Source organism: Fragaria vesca, linkage group LG5 (genome assembly GCF_000184155.1).
Source record: "Fragaria vesca subsp. vesca linkage group LG5, FraVesHawaii_1.0, whole genome shotgun sequence".
In the NCBI taxonomy this organism is placed as follows: Eukaryota; Viridiplantae; Streptophyta; class Magnoliopsida; order Rosales; family Rosaceae; genus Fragaria; species Fragaria vesca.
Genome location: NC_020495.1, coordinates 13,427,852 through 13,443,328, shown reverse-complemented (window position 1 = coordinate 13,443,328; position 15,477 = coordinate 13,427,852). Strand labels below are relative to the sequence as shown.

At 35.7% G+C, this 15,477-nt stretch overlaps 3 protein-coding genes across 3 annotated transcripts in view; 2 read left to right on the top strand and 1 right to left on the bottom strand.

The window, feature by feature from the left end:
• LOC101306237 (biotin carboxylase 1, chloroplastic-like) overlaps window positions 1-5,157 on the top strand; it is a 5,927-nt gene extending 770 nt beyond the window's left edge. Inside the window, exons 2-15 of the mRNA XM_004299718.1 lie at window positions 37-362; window positions 621-762; window positions 1,192-1,290; window positions 1,375-1,431; window positions 2,063-2,134; window positions 2,384-2,473; window positions 2,587-2,646; window positions 2,899-3,084; window positions 3,177-3,269; window positions 3,349-3,430; window positions 3,760-3,866; window positions 3,986-4,061; window positions 4,235-4,344; window positions 4,799-5,157. Coding sequence (XP_004299766.1) covers window positions 37-362; window positions 621-762; window positions 1,192-1,290; window positions 1,375-1,431; window positions 2,063-2,134; window positions 2,384-2,473; window positions 2,587-2,646; window positions 2,899-3,084; window positions 3,177-3,269; window positions 3,349-3,430; window positions 3,760-3,866; window positions 3,986-4,061; window positions 4,235-4,344; window positions 4,799-4,855 — 1,557 coding nt within the window. The 3' untranslated portion in view covers window positions 4,856-5,157. The remainder of the gene's footprint in view (window positions 1-36; window positions 363-620; window positions 763-1,191; window positions 1,291-1,374; window positions 1,432-2,062; window positions 2,135-2,383; window positions 2,474-2,586; window positions 2,647-2,898; window positions 3,085-3,176; window positions 3,270-3,348; window positions 3,431-3,759; window positions 3,867-3,985; window positions 4,062-4,234; window positions 4,345-4,798) is intronic.
• Window positions 5,158-6,514: 1,357 nt separating this feature from the next.
• On the top strand, window positions 6,515-9,159 carry LOC101305946. Its single transcript, XM_004299717.1, has 3 exons — window positions 6,515-6,745; window positions 6,821-6,901; window positions 8,739-9,159. Exons 1-3 carry the CDS (start codon window positions 6,632-6,634, stop codon window positions 8,748-8,750), a joined length of 207 nt encoding a protein of 68 aa, XP_004299765.1. The 5' UTR covers window positions 6,515-6,631; the 3' UTR covers window positions 8,751-9,159.
• Window positions 9,160-9,239: 80 nt separating this feature from the next.
• Window positions 9,240-12,559, bottom strand: LOC101305665. The gene is made up of 2 exons (XM_004299716.1): window positions 11,576-12,559; window positions 9,240-9,739 (listed from the first exon to the last, which is right to left on the bottom strand). The coding sequence occupies exons 1-2, from the start codon at window positions 12,118-12,120 to the stop codon at window positions 9,577-9,579; spliced, it is 708 nt and encodes a 235-aa protein (XP_004299764.1). The 5' UTR covers window positions 12,121-12,559; the 3' UTR covers window positions 9,240-9,576.
• Window positions 12,560-15,477: the final 2,918 nt, after the last annotated feature.

Below are 15,477 nucleotides of genomic sequence, written 5' to 3'. Positions count from 1 at the left end.
TTTTTTTTTTTTTTTTTTTTTTTATGTCTATGGAAGGGGTTATTTTTTGGAAAAACTGGAGAGATCAGGAGTTCCCAATGTAGCTTCATGGTGGGAAATAAAGTTAGCTTTTTGAGGCAGAGAGCTCAGGGTGCTCAAATTAGTTATAGATCAAGGAAGCATGCGGGAACTCTCCATGCTACATGTCGTGCTGATAAAATCCTGGTGGCAAATAGAGGAGAAATTGCAGTTCGTGTTATTCGAACGGCGCATGAGATGGGCATACCCTGTGTGGCTGTCTACTCAACAATAGACAAGGATGCGCTTCATGTCAAATTGGCTGATGAGTCGGTTTGTATTGGTGAAGCAGCAAGCAATCAATCGTAAGTGGTTATCTGATGATTTTCTCTTTTCCAATACTTTTCATCACCTTCCTCTCAGTTTCTTTTTAGTAAGAACTTGATATAATTGAAAAACGGAGAGAAAAGATCACCTCTAAATGACAAAATAATGTTTTTATGTAAACTCCCTATTTAAATTATGGTCTATATCTTGTATTATACCATTTTAGTTATCCTTCATCTTAGTTTTGTTTCAGGTGACAAAGGTTAAGTTTGTGCTTTTGATCTGTCTGACTACAGGTACCTTGTAGTTCCAAATGTTTTATCTGCTGCCATCAGTCGTAAATGTACAATGCTTCATCCTGGATATGGTTTCCTATCTGAGAATGCATCTTTTGTTGAAATGTGCAAAGAACATGGAATCAACTTTATTGGTCCTAAGGTTAGTACATCAAATGAAAAATCTTCATGGTAGGAAATGTTTGAATATATTCCACTGATCACATGGGTCCTAAGTTTAGTACTTCAAATGAAAAATCTTCATGGTAGGAAATATTTGAATATATTCCATTGATCACATAGTTGGATGCAAGTCATGTAGCAATGATTTATTTGTGTATAGCTTGTGGTCAAAATTTCATGTAAACTATGATTGTTATTATTTTTCTTTTGGAGATTTCGTAATGAATTTTCAACTTGGCAGAATACTGTGCACAAATTCTCTGATATATTATGTTTGTCAATCTTTTTTATTTTTTGTATTTGTGTTAATCTAGAGTATATTGTATATATTTTTGTCTGTATATGCTCCATATAGTTAATTCTACTCAAGTCATGTGGCTAAAGACTCCATTCTTCTTACATTTTGTAGCCTGAAAGTATCCGTATTATGGGTGATAAATCCACTGCAAGAGAAACAATGAAGCAAGCAGGTGTTCCAACTGTACCCGGAAGTGATGGATTACTAAAGGTATGTGACATAACTCTTGTATTGTTTAGCTATAGGAATATTGTGTAGTAATTTGCTTATCTTTTCAATAATATTTTTCGACAGAGCACAGAGGAAGGAATGAAGCTTGCTGATGAGATTGGTTATCCTGTAATGATCAAGGTAAATGATCTTAATAGTATCTCATGATAACTAGAAATGATATGCTCTTTCCGTGTCTTAGAATTTGCAGTGCATTGCATGTTAGCTGTGAATTTCTAATTATAAATTCTCCTAATATGATATTGTGTAAAAGACTATTGCTTTAATATCAGACTCGTTTGATGAAAAGAAATAGTATTACAATGAGATACATTTGGCCGAGTACATGCTATGTATGAATGGCTGCTCAAGAATTATAACAGTTTGAATAGAAATGACAAAAGGCTCTGAAGATTTACTAATGCTAGAAGCTAGAAAATTCTTATGTAGCTTATTTAAATTTGGATCATGAATGAAGGCTAGCAAGAAAAACTTTATCAAGGGGCCTAATTCATATGTCAACTCTTGTGATTTCTGAGTTCTGACCCGTTATTTCTTAAGTTTGAAGGAAGTTGTTGTGAATTTTTTAGTTGATCTTTACTAGTGTGTTATATATGTTTACTTGAATATATTAGAGTCAAAAGAGAGGTTTGAATGAAGTAAACATAAGATTTGACTGGAACGGGTACTTCAGTATTATGGAGCAAATGCACACATTTGTATGTTATTTTCCTTGTTTCTATAAAGTGATAAGTATATTATTCTATTTAAGGCAACAGCAGGTGGTGGAGGACGTGGCATGCGTCTTGCTAAAGAGCCTGAGGAGTTTGTAAAGTTGTTACAGGTATGCCAGCTTTTATATAGAAATATATTTATTTCCTTTCCTGAACTACTTCTCTAGCTTATAAAGAAAAAAAATTAAAAACAGTAAAATCTGTTTTGGTGGTATAATTTTGAAGTCAAATAAGTTCACCATTTTACTATTTGGTTTGTAGTTTAATTGATCTTGTCATCTGTGTATAAATATTATATTTTTGTATTAGCAGTGTTACTCCAATGTCTTGATTTTCTTTCTCATCTGAATTGGTTTCAGGCAGCAAAGAGCGAGGCTGCAGCTGCTTTTGGAAATGATGGAGTTTATTTGGAAAAGTATGTCGTAAATCCTAGACACATTGAATTTCAGGTAAAGGATTTGCTATTATTCCTTTAAAATCTCATGGTGATACATATGCAAACCTAATACAGTTCAATATTTTATACTGGCACTGACTCTTGATTCATCCCTCGTAAATACAGGTTCTTGCAGATAAGTACGGTAATGTTGTTCACTTTGGAGAACGTGATTGCAGCATCCAGGTACTTTTAAGCAGCCTAGTTGGCTCATGTATTAGTTAGTCTGCAGCTCACTGCATACATTTAGTTCTGATATCTCATTATCTATAATGATATCTCACGTGATAACAGTTGTAGTAACTTCAGAAGTATATGTATCCAAGTTTAGACCAAAGAAAAAAAATATTATTTTTAGCTTGCTCTTTATTTTCTCATAAAGGGTCAAAATCGAATGTCACCTGACAAATTGTTTTTTTGTCTATTGACTTATCATAGAGAAGGAACCAAAAGCTTCTAGAAGAAGCACCCTCTCCTGCATTAACTCCAGAACTGCGGAAAGCCATGGGTGATGCCGCAGTTGCTGCCGCAGCATCTATTGGTTACATTGGTGTTGGAACCGTTGAGTTCCTTCTGGACGAAAGAGGTTCCTTTTACTTCATGGAAATGAACACTAGGATTCAGGTTGAACTAATCTTTGAGATTCAAATTTTTTGACCAATACAAGACTTTGCTTAGTTATACTAAACTTAATCCTCTCCTCAACTGAACCACAGGTTGAGCATCCTGTGACAGAAATGATTTCCTCTGTTGACTTGATTGAAGAACAAATTCGTGTTGCTATGGGAGAAAAACTCAGAATGACTCAGGTATATAACAATTTTTGTTTCACTCAGGTATCTATAGTAGGATAGTTTCTGATGACATGTCTGCTGGCTCTAACTACAGGATGATATCGTTCTCCGAGGACATTCAATTGAATGTCGTATCAATGCAGAAGACGCTTTTAAAGGATTCCGACCTGGGCCAGGTACGTGTGCATGTCATGGTTTATGGTGACTGTACAAACCCTATACTTTGGGATTCCTCTATCATCACTAAATGCACAAGAACATTTAGGCATGCATTTGGTATTTCTCCGTATTATATCATGTATTGGGTTATTGGGTACACCCAGGCCATGTTAAGTTATGATATAGGTTCCAGTTATATTGCAAAGGTTTATGTGTCAATAACTATATCAGCACTTCTAGCTTTCCGTTGCTTTTATGGTGCTTGGGCGTGCACTGGATGGAACAATGACATTTTTATTGAGTTTTTAATCTCTTTTAATATATCAGCACTTCTGCCCGTTTGCAGGTAGAATAACAGCTTACTTACCCGCTGGAGGTCCATTTGTTAGAATGGATAGTCATGTTTATCCTGATTATGTGGTTCCTCCAAACTATGATTCCCTTCTTGGAAAGGTTTGTGCCCAAGAAAAGTCATGTCTAGCCATCCTTGCTTATATAAATAATTAAATATACTCTAAAAATGTAGCTTTGAGGTTCTCATTCTAAATACCTTGTCATCACTTTTTAAATAGCTTATTGTGTGGGCACCAACAAGAGAAAAGGCAATTGATCGGATGAAAAGAGCTCTTAACGACACTATTATAACAGGTAATGTTGAAGTTCATAGTAGAAATAAATCATTTGTATATACATTATGTCGGTATGTTACACTTTTATGAATGAAAACTTGTGTGAGCCAATTGAATTTCAACACAAGCGACAAGTCTTGGTGTTGGATTTTTTTAATTTTTGTCATTTTAATTAGCACTTTTGTTTCACAGGGGTTCCAACAACTATTGAATATCATAAGCTCATCCTGGAGATAGAGGATTTCAAAAATGGGAAGGTTGATACCGCTTTTATTCCCAAGCATGAAGAGGAGCTAGCAGCGGTAAGAAGCTATCTTAACCTTGAACATGACTTTACTGGTGACTTTTATTTCTTATTTTGGGTATTATGGTGATCGCAACTGTTTCATTGATGCAACAAGTTTCAGACATTAAACTAGATAATGTTTTTAAAGGTGTAGTGAGTCGAATAACATATCCTATATCTTTGCAATTTATTGAGATACTAGGCTCTACGTTCTGCTTATAGAATGCCTGTGAAGTCTTTCATATTATAACTCCTTTGTGCCACTTGCCTCATTTTGAAAAAATTGCATATCTTGTTGCTATCCATAACCTAGTACTATTGAAATGATCTGGTGGAGATCTATATTTAATGTGAGATATCGTAATTCACAAATGTTTTTATTGTTCACTTCTATTTTTCTTCAAGAGAATATATATTAGAGTTTCGTTCAGTTTGCTAATGCTTGTAGTACCCCTATAATGTGCATACAGCCCCAACAAGTGTTGCCTGCATCCCCACCGAAAGAACTAGCTAGTGCAAGTGCATAGATGGATGACTCGGGAACTGCTGCTCCTTGTTCTAGTTGACCACATTCCAAAAGCGGCAAAATCGTTCACTTTTTTGTACGTTAGTGTGTAATTGGTGCCCTTGTTATTAACATTTGTAAAATTCACATGCCTTGCATTATGGAATTCCATTTAAAATTTTGATATGTTCCTATAGTAAAAACTAGTGTTGCTCACCATATATTTTAAAGGAATAATAAGGGTTCTGTAAACTCATTCATGCCATTATGCTAGGCAAGTTGCTTTCTTTCATTATCGGGTTTCATCCTATTTCCTATCTTTTCACAAAAAAAAAAAAAAAAAAAAAAGACATTCATCTTTCATTGTAATTTATTGTTTTGTTGTTGACTAAACTCCAGATTTGGATTTTGAGAGTCAGACTTATAAACTGGTCACACTTGTATTAGGCAGTATGCACCCTTTTGTTGTGGGTAGGCCGTAGGTGTCATGTTATATGAAGTCCCAAATTTTGATATCAAGTCATTGTGATTAGTAATTACTGAAGTCATATTTCGATATGGAAGCGGCACCGAAGTTAAGGAATTGATGATGAATTTAACTCATTTTTGACAAATGCGCTTCCTTGTATTGAAGCAAATCCGACATTTAAGTGCCGGTGACTTTGAGGTCATGTCATCGGCGGACCTATTTGAAGCCAAAGGGTGTCATGGAAGTATGGCACCCCAACATTTTGGCTTGTATATGTAATATGTCTTCTTTGTAAGTTGGTTCAAATGAGTATATGTTTGGGTTAACAACCAAGTCGATATCTATCACCTGAAATCTTCACAAGAACCAACATAATGCGTTTGTTACTTCCTAGACTGAGGAATTCGTGATCTACTTTCATTGATGGTGCCATTTATGAAAACAAATTATGGCAACTGGTTCAGTGGATATATTGTCTTTTCATGAGGCAGTGAGGATGTGAAGCAGGACGTTGAGCTGTCTTCAACCGATTAATTTTTTTATAATCGAATAAACAACTCAAACGTGACAACTAATCTTTTATCCGTCGAACTTACAATCTCTCACATATAAAAGGAAACAAAACTATACCAGTAAATCAAAGAGAGAAGTTCCAATAATGAGGACCTTATAATGAGAGTAAATGAGAACTTTCGAATGAACAGTTGTATGATATGCACATTGAAATTTAGAGATATCAATTGAAGTTTAAAATACTCATCCAACCGTTAATTTGAGAGTTCTCATTTGGTCGGTTGGTCCTCATTATAAGGTCCTTACTAGAATCTCTCTTGTAAACTAAATGGTAATGGACGAACCAATTAATTTCTAGACAAAAAAGACTTAAACTACCGTGAATAATAAAAAAGTAACAAGGAAAAATAGAGTGCCAACGAGGTTTGGCTCAATTGGTATGGGCAGACTTGTGGTGACCCCATTCAAGTTCAAGCTTGCTGTCAACACACCTCGTTTGGTTGGCGATATTTAATTACTTATGTAGAAACCATACCTGAGAGCTGGTGTGACAAATACACGTGTCCGTCGTAAGTCCTTTTTTATAATTAAGATTGGATGCTTGACGATTGTGATGTAGCTTAACCAAACTCTCACATAATCCTATTATTAACAACCAAATATAGCAAATCTCTTTCACGACAAAAAAAATCAACAACAACAAAACAGAGCAGTGACACATATTTCCGCATATATTACATATCAATAGTTCCTACACGAAAACGAACACATGAAATAGGAATTTCAGACCTACCTCGATTATTTTTTGACGCGAAAATGATGAGAGCTCGTTTGCTGTGGTTCGGTCTCGGCTTCTCGTCGACCGGAGCTGCAATTTCTCACCTGATTTGGAAAGACCTTATCGTCGACCGCTCTGCTCTTTCCTCCGATGTAAAACCTAACCTCACCAATCCACCAATTTCTTTGCTTTCTACTTTTCTTTTTCCTTAATTTTTGTTTTTGCAGGTGATGCAAAAGTTTGCAGCTCTTGAAAGTAGAATCGTGAACCTGGAGCATTCTTATCAGAATCGGAATCCTGCTTCTCAGGTATCATCTGGGTTTTCATTTGTTTTTTGGATTGTATGAGCAAATGTTGTTCAACTTGTGATTCTCTTATGCTAGATTGGTAGAATTGATTGTTTGCTCCATACCCATCTCAGTAATGTTCACATTGTCTTTGTGTGTTCCGTGTGTTAGTTCAGCAATTGAATGTTCAATGCACATTGGGCATGTTTATATGAATTTTACTGATTCTGGATTCAGTTAACATGATAACTCGTAATGTCAAACAATTAATTGAGTTGAGCCTATTTTGTTTCCCCATTACGCAATGGATGGAGACCATGACTCCTGGATATAGTATTTGCGAGTTGGGGGAGTCTTAGGCAGCATAGGCATCGTAGAAGTTAGTTAAGTGATATTCTCTTTGCTAGGGTCTGTTTCTTTTCTTGCGCAAAGCATTGTGCCGGAAGATATTGTGTCAGTTATGAATCTAGGCCTGTAGGAGTAGACACGATGTATAGATCATACGGGTTGGTTGTTGTCAACAAGACAGTGATCTGCTTTAGTCCATGCTGTTTTGTGTGTGTGAGAGAGTCTATTGGCACCAGATGGAGGTAATAGTTTGATGGTTTGAGTGAAATTTTTGAGACAAATTAGGAGATGAAAGAAGATAGATGCTGTGTGAGTCAGTGTGGTTGGAGAAATTAAAGCACTAAAATAGAAGAGAGTGAAGGCAAGGAAGGTTATGTTCACCTGCTGAGTAAAGGTTTGGCACTGAACTAAGAGAAAGAGGCCACTCTAGAGGTTAATGAGAAAGCGTTTTGGGATTTTATTAGATATTGGGTATGGGGTCACATGAACTTTGGCAGGGCAAGGGGGATTATATATTAAGATTGATTCTATGCCTGTGCAATCATTGCATCGTTGCAACTCTTCTGCAAACATTTCCATATGTCAATGAATATCAGATTCCAAAGTATTGGTTAAGCCGCCCGGATAACATGCCTTCATGCTTGTATATGTAGTAGGACCACGCACCAAACAAAGAAATTCTGTAGGTGGAGTTCATTGTCTCAGTGTTTCCTTATATATCATTATATTGTCAATAATGGCTACGATGAATCTCCTCTTAGACTTGTATGTAACTGCTGTGACTACATATGTTGACTTCTGACAGGAACGGGTATCCTTCCTTTCAATGGAATAAATGATTAGTATTGGTAGTGACATGGTATTCCATGGAAGAGGCATGCTTAGTGAAAACTTTCCCGCACTGCATGGAGTGCTTAATTTCAACCAAGGAAATAACACTCTGCTCAGACTGCTTGTGGACATTTGGAGTTGCATATAGATAAGCGTCTTCTATTTATATCATGGATTTTTATTAGTCCTTAAGGTCGGGTGTGGGTTATAACTAATATACAGATGCTTTAAGCAGAACTATGGGCACCATTAGATTTCCCAGTGGTGGATTTATATCTTTGTGTTGTTATGACTTATGAGCCAGTCGACTATGCTGGATTTCTGATGTGAGCCTCTTCCTGTGAAGAACTAGTGGATCTGGAAATGGTAAACCAACTTAAGCTTACCCTTTTCTGGATACCTGGGGTTAAGTTAATTAGTGCTGCCAGTTGCATAAACAAGAGAATCTCATAGGAGATCTGAATATGAAAGCATGGTCATCATTTGGCAATGTGAAACTTAGATTCACTTATACTGGATCTCTTAGTTATAGGAAAATCACAATGTGGGCAGTGTCTCTCTTTTCTTTTTGTATTATAGAGCTTTTGCATATGAAAAGGGTTGTACAGATCTGTTTCATATACATCGTTTTCAACTTTCAGAACAGCTAATTTGTGATGAAATTTTACTTATTTTGCAGGCGGAGGACTAGTTTTCCTTTGGAGCTCAATGAAGTTTAGGCTGGCCTCTTGTTGAGTTTATTTGGCTATTGATGCCAGGTTGACCGTTACTTATGTGGAAATTACAATTTGCTGACTCTATTCTGTTAAGTCAGAGTCACGCCGACTATTTTACTAAAATCACTTGATATTCTTGGGGTGTCATACACAACATGATTTTCGTATTTCTTAATATTACTACGCAAGGCCTCCCAACTGTTTGAAAATTATGTTAATTATTAATGAAAGATCCCAGCTCAGCTCTTTTTAGTTTTTACTACTACAAATTGGCTACGCTAATCAATCATTTACTATAACTAGCGAAGCCGGATATTTCTTGCAGGAGAGCAAAAACATTTCTCTTCCGAGTACTACATGTCTACATCGTTCTAGTTGACTAGTTTGGTAAACAATGAAAAGTTTAATATTAGAAAAATAATGAAAAAAGAGTCGCATGATCAAACTTCAATACACAAGTTCATCTCCAGACTCGAGTTCACATTAAGACCCCATTTTGTAACTGAAAAACGTTCACAAAGTATACAAGAGGTACAAGTAACAACTATGACTTCCACAAAAATGCAAAATCTATATAATGTCTCACTTCTTGAGTTGATATTTTCCAATTTCTCACCTAATTTTCTCCCATTCATTTGAAATTTTTCTTGCAATTTGAGTAGCAGATATACGTAGGGATTGCCTGCTTGAACCCTCTCAAATATTATCTATTGTGTCTTATGCCAGTTATACCACTTTATTTGGATAAACCTTTCTCATCCTTTCTGTATTATTTACTTATAAAAAGGTATGTCAAAATGTTCATGCCACAGCAACCCCGGCCGAGAAGACCAGAGGACTGGAGCAAGGTGATGATACAGAGTAATCAAGTGATTTAATTGCTCCAGATCTGCATTTCTCTTTGTGATTGTCGCTTCGAATGTGCTTGTCACGGCACTCAGTGCTGCAGAATGCTTTTTCACCTCTGCAAACAAGGGCCATTCAATCTTTTGTTAGTGAAGAATCTAACTGGCATTAGATTAGAAGATGCCAAGTATATAGCAAAGAGTATCCCCGTTTTCAAAGTCACTAGTAATATCCCAAGCAATTCAACACCACACACTGCAGTGGCAAACAAGAACCACAATTGGAAAAGATAGTTCTATCACTGTCACAAAATATCTCTATTGAGAGACCTAAAAGTCAGAAATCTGAACAAACAAAAGCAAGCGGACTCTTCTCAATTAAGAATTGCATCAAAATATCCCACTGCAATGGTGTTCAAAGCTTGCCAACCTAAAATATTTATGTAGCAATGATATCACTCTCTTAGAAAAAAGCAAAACACCTAATCAGAAGAATGTAGAATGAACGTTTTGTACTCCAAGAGAGACAGTATTTAGAGGTCTACAATTGGACTTGACTAAAAGATATTATATCAAAGATAGGAAATGGTGATCTTAATCTCCAATCACACAAATTTCAGTAATTATAAGTCTGTCACTGAATTGCAACAAAGAAAATAAGCTACCATCCAGTGAGAAATTAGCAGGAAAAATAAAATTGACTAGTGCAGAATTGTGAAACACTAATTTTTCATTTTGTTGATGGTAAGACAAAGCCCTTGTGGTTGCTAGTAAAATGACCATTTTATTATAGGATTACCAGTACCTTGTAATAATTGATCCGCTTGATGACATCTTTCATATTAAACAATGAGATATTTCATATCAAACAAGTGATGACAATCAAATATGTAACTCCTATGTGTGAAATACGGAAATAGTTGTCATCCTAATATAAGTCTATGAAGAGGCAAGTTTGCAATGAATTATAAGCAAGACCTGGCATTGCTTCTTAAACATGCAACAACCAAATGAAAATGCATAGCCAAATTAATGATTGGTTTACAGGCTGGCACAATAGGCATACAGCTATAATTAAAATCAAATACAAATGCAATATCAATAATGGAAGAGGTGCTACAATCCAAACAAAGATTGACTGACTCAAATTATTTTGCCTGCAAGTTATCATTTGGTCTTAATAAGCTACTCTGCCTGGCCTACTTTTGTTTTTTCTCTTCAATGGATTACTGGAAGAGTTATTGGCAATTTTGCACAATAATTAACGATAAGCAAGACATCAGCCAAGTTAAGCTATAGAAACTCCTTGGGAAATATTAGAGAGTACCATTCATGTAAGTTACAGTAGTTTTTTTTTTTTCTTTTTTTTCCTGAAATGCTAAATGGAACCTACAAGCATTCTCTAAGAGAAATTTTATCATTCAGATAGCTTCTGCACAAACTACTCCGGGGAATGTACATGATGAAATAATTCTTAAGGAGATGACTTCATGAAAAACTTGTTAGAGAAACATGTAAAAAAGAACATGAAAAGTAATCAAGATGCTGATACAGATCCAGTATCAACATCCTCCAATCCAATCCCAAAGACAAACCATTGACCAAACTAATGTAAATGAACTGACCAACCGTATCAGAATTTATCATTGCCACCAAAGAAAAATCTTATAACAAAACTAAAAGTCTAAAACAACATTCCACCAGAAGATTGGTCAATTTCATCTATGCCTCTAAAAACATTGATCACTTCAATTTCAGTTTAAAAGAACAATCTCTCAATATAAAACAACATAATCATCAGGTAATACTCCAATCCCAGATGCATAAACATTAACATGGTTCACAATCCACATAACTTTTTAAACTAAACACTAATCATATGCAAGTCAAATTCCTATAAATTGCACCGAAAGAACAGAAGAAAAATATTTAATTCTGATATAGTCTCTTTATACCTGTACATGAAAATGTCCAGTCCTTGAAGCTGCTTCTTGCAAAGATAACAAGAACTGAGAAAATCCGAAGCCCAAAACTCCCTCCCCACTTCACCAACACTCATTGGTGAAGCAGAGAACACCCCAGTTCTCACCTCACAATGATTAACAACTCCACTCAGCTTATCATCAAAATAAACACGCTTCTTTATCAAATTGTTCCCAAAATGGGAAATCACACAAGTATAGCTCTCAGACAGCTCATCCACCTCAACCCCTTGGAGCTGTTTCTCCACAGCAAACCCACCTCTGAAATTAGCAGCAGGTTTAGCTGCAGAGACTATGGGAATTGGGCTTGATTTCGGAGACTTTGCAGACATGGGTGTCTCATTGGGGCTGCTCAAATCAGTCATAGCAGCCACTATGCCAAGCCCAACCACACCCTCCTGGAAATTCCTGGGGGATTTGATCGAATTCAGAGACTTGTCACTGGAAATTGACTCGGAGAAGGAAGTAAAAAGAGAGAGACTGATTGTGGGTCTCTTTTTCCCGGAAAAAGTCTCCATCTTGCCGGAAAATTCCCAACTGGGTCTCCCTCAGATGGATCAGATTGTCCAAATTTTGATTCCAACTGAGAGATGAAGATGTAAAGAAACAAAATTGACAAGAACAGAGCAAGAGATAGATAGAAAACAGAGAGTTGTTGACTCTTTTTGGGTAATGATGTAAGATTTGGAGATCTAAGAGAGAGAGAAATGGGTGCTATATTTAGAGTGCAAATCTGTAAACTCTAGAGTGAAGTAGAAGCAAGAAGAGGGGTTCTGTTTTTGACAAGTTCAGTGTAAAAAGGCTTTCAGAATTGAGAGAAGTGGTAGCAGTACTTTCTTCTCTTTCTCTCTCTAATCAATGGGTCTTTGTGATTTTCTAGAGAGAGAGAGAGAGGGGAGAGAGAGATGCAGAGGAAGACCACCTTTGAGGTCTGTCTCTCTGGTCTTCTCTAACACCCTTTTGGTTTCAGAGGAAAGGGGCAAATATATAAGAACAACACTTGCTATTTATTTTTTCAAATTATAATTTTAGTTTGGAAAATTAAAACAGAAACAATTGTGCTGGTACTTACGCACTTTGCAATAATTATTGGTTGTCGCTTTCCTTGCTTTTGGTTGTAGCGTTTTCTCAAATTAGTCCTCTATGATTTGGCTAATTCGGCCACAATGATAAATATTTTTTTCTTACTTATGAACACTCTAAAATTACAAATGAACACTCTAGCACAACCAGAACCTTACTTATCAAAGCATGGCTAACAACTAAGAGTAAAGTTTTGTTCCAACACTGAGCAGGACAATGATGACCAATTTTAGCAATAATCTTAAGTATAAGGAGAGGTCAGTACTAATCAATTGAGTGCCAGAACATGAGTTCCTAATTGTTTAGTATCTAAAATTGTCCTAAACATGTAAAAGTCCATTTTAATGTGTAAAAAATGTCGTTTTTTCTTATAGAGAGAAACAAAAACAAAAACAAAACAAAACAAACCTAAACCTCTAGATAACAGCCTCAAAAAAGCTAAACTAAAGTGAAAGGCAGCGCTCAAGGAAATTGTACTTAAATTGTACTTGTTTATATTTTACTCTGCTAATTTCTTCATTATTTATGTTTATGAGCCCATTTTAGCAAATTAAGTCTTTTCAAAACCTTTCATTTAACTGTTACTTAAAGAATTCAATTAACTAGTTTATTTACGATAACCGTTCTAATTATACCGGATTATTAAAAGACAAACTGAGTCTCACCCTTGTGACCCAAAAAGATTCAATTAACTAATACTACAAAAACTACATTAGTTAAGCAGAATTAAGTATTTAGTTTTAGTTAAGAAGAATTTGATCCTTATTGCCCCATCAGTGTAATATGTATTGTTAAAACATACACCATCTTTGAGCTTCTCTGGTAATAACTAAAAACAAAATATATACATAGGGACTTTGGGGAGGCATTGCAAGAATACCCGAGGTTATGGCCAAAGTTGCAGAAGTATGGTAAAGCAAGGATAAATTCTGAAATACCATAAAAATGTAAAGAAGTCCCCAAGGCCACTATGCAAAAAGCCAACAAAGAAAAAAGCGACAGATGTGAGCTTGAGGTCAATGATTCACATAAAGATCAAAGCAAATATAATGGGGGACATCTCTAACTCTCTCAGTGATTATAACTTTTGCGAACCTGGTTCTCTTTTCCCTAGACAAAATCCGATACACCACTTTGGTAAGATCTCCCACAACAATTTCCCATCAGACCTCTTCCAAAACCATGCATGGATCCATTTGCCAAAACCAAAAACCACGATTTCTGATTCTTCATAACTGTAACTATGGTCGCGTTTTAAGCTTAGAAACTCTCGTAGTGTATAAATTCTTATAATTATATTCCCTAAGGCCCAATTGTGAGAGATTAATATGCTAATCATAGAACAACCACCAATTTAGTTGAGGAAAGTAGCTAGTCACGAAGTCTCTCTATCACAAATATTCTCCACGGTAATCATTTGATTCATTTCCCTATTTTTAATGATAAGTATAGTGAAGCTATTGTCTATATGCATAATAGATCATGATTAGCTTGAACAAATTGACATTTAACACATAGTTTTGTAATGCAAACTCAGCTAAAAAAAGCACCAACCAACAAAAGCATTCTTGTGTGGCTTTTGAGGACATAACCCCAAAAGCATAAAACCTATTCATTCTCCTTTTCATCTGCCAATGGTTGAATTGTAGATTCACGAATTCAATCGCTTTACCATTTTATTCAGAGGCTAAATATATAGAGAGCACTTGATATCCATGATTCCAATTCTAACCACTAACCCAGTTTGTGGAGACAAGCTACCAAGAATTATAAATTCTTGTATTTAATCTTTTTAACTCCAACAAATATTCTAAGAATTTGGTACTCATCAAATTTAAAAACATCATATCTTGCTTTTGCCTACAGATATGCTGAGTTTAAATCTTTGATGATCTTTCTTAGGCAAGTAGCCAAGTAGCTTCTAATCCATGCAATGCCAATTTGATCAATGTTTGTCTAATGGTGTAGAACTTAATCAATAAAGTACTTAATTAATAATCAACTACTTGATTGCCATTTTCAAAGTTGATTATATATATTCAAGCATCTTTGTGCATTACTGAAACCCAAGTGTTCTTGAACTTTGTTGCTTTCCTCTTCGACCGATATCCAGTGCAGACTACAAAACAATTTAGATGAAAAACGATCGAAAATCGAAACTAAAGTACTTGGTTTAGAGCTTAAAGAAACACCATCCAATATATTGTGGGATCTCATATGAAATAAGGGGGGAATGGGGAACAAAGACCACACTTACTCATCATAGGGTTTAGAGAAAGAGGGAAACTGATGAGAATTGATTCGTGGTATGCTTTAGGGATTGGGTTAGGGGTTGAAAATGTGATACTCATATAGGTTTGGGTGGAGCTAATATCTTTGTCTTATATGTGTTTGATGGTTACATTATATGATTTATATGTTTTTCATTAATTTTGACCACATAATATATTTGTTTTGAGTATACTACATATTTAAAGAACAAAGAACATGACGGACAATTGATGTGGCAGTTAGATATTAGAAGTCCATATTAGAATTGGTGAATTCTGATCCAAGAAGGTTCAGATTTATGGTTTTCGATTCTGGTCTTCTTCTCTACCGGCGACGACTGGACAACCATGAAGCATATGCGAACCACGGTGGACGATGCATGTAGAGCATTCAACTACTAGAATTCGGATCTAGTCCACATGTTCGACCTTAATAGAGAGAGAGAGAGAGAGAGAGAGAGAGAGAGAGAGAGAGAGAGAGAGAGAGAGAGAGAGAGAGAGAGAGAGAGAGAGAGAGAGTAG

Bases quoted from the DNA above. Each gene is read 5' to 3' on its own strand.
- LOC101305946 (XM_004299717.1), top strand. From the start codon at position 6,632: ATGATGAGAGCTCGTTTGCTGTGGTTCGGTCTCGGCTTCTCGTCGACC. The intron at 6,746-6,820 runs GTAAAACCTAAC...TTGTTTTTGCAG, and splicing joins GCTCTGCTCTTTCCTCCGAT to GTGATGCAAAAGTTTGCAGC.
- LOC101305665 (XM_004299716.1), bottom strand. From the start codon at position 12,120: ATGGAGACTTTTTCCGGGAAAAAGAGACCCACAATCAGTCTCTCTCTT. The intron at 9,740-11,575 runs GTATAAAGAGAC...CCTTGTTTGCAG, and splicing joins CTGGACATTTTCATGTACAG to AGGTGAAAAAGCATTCTGCA.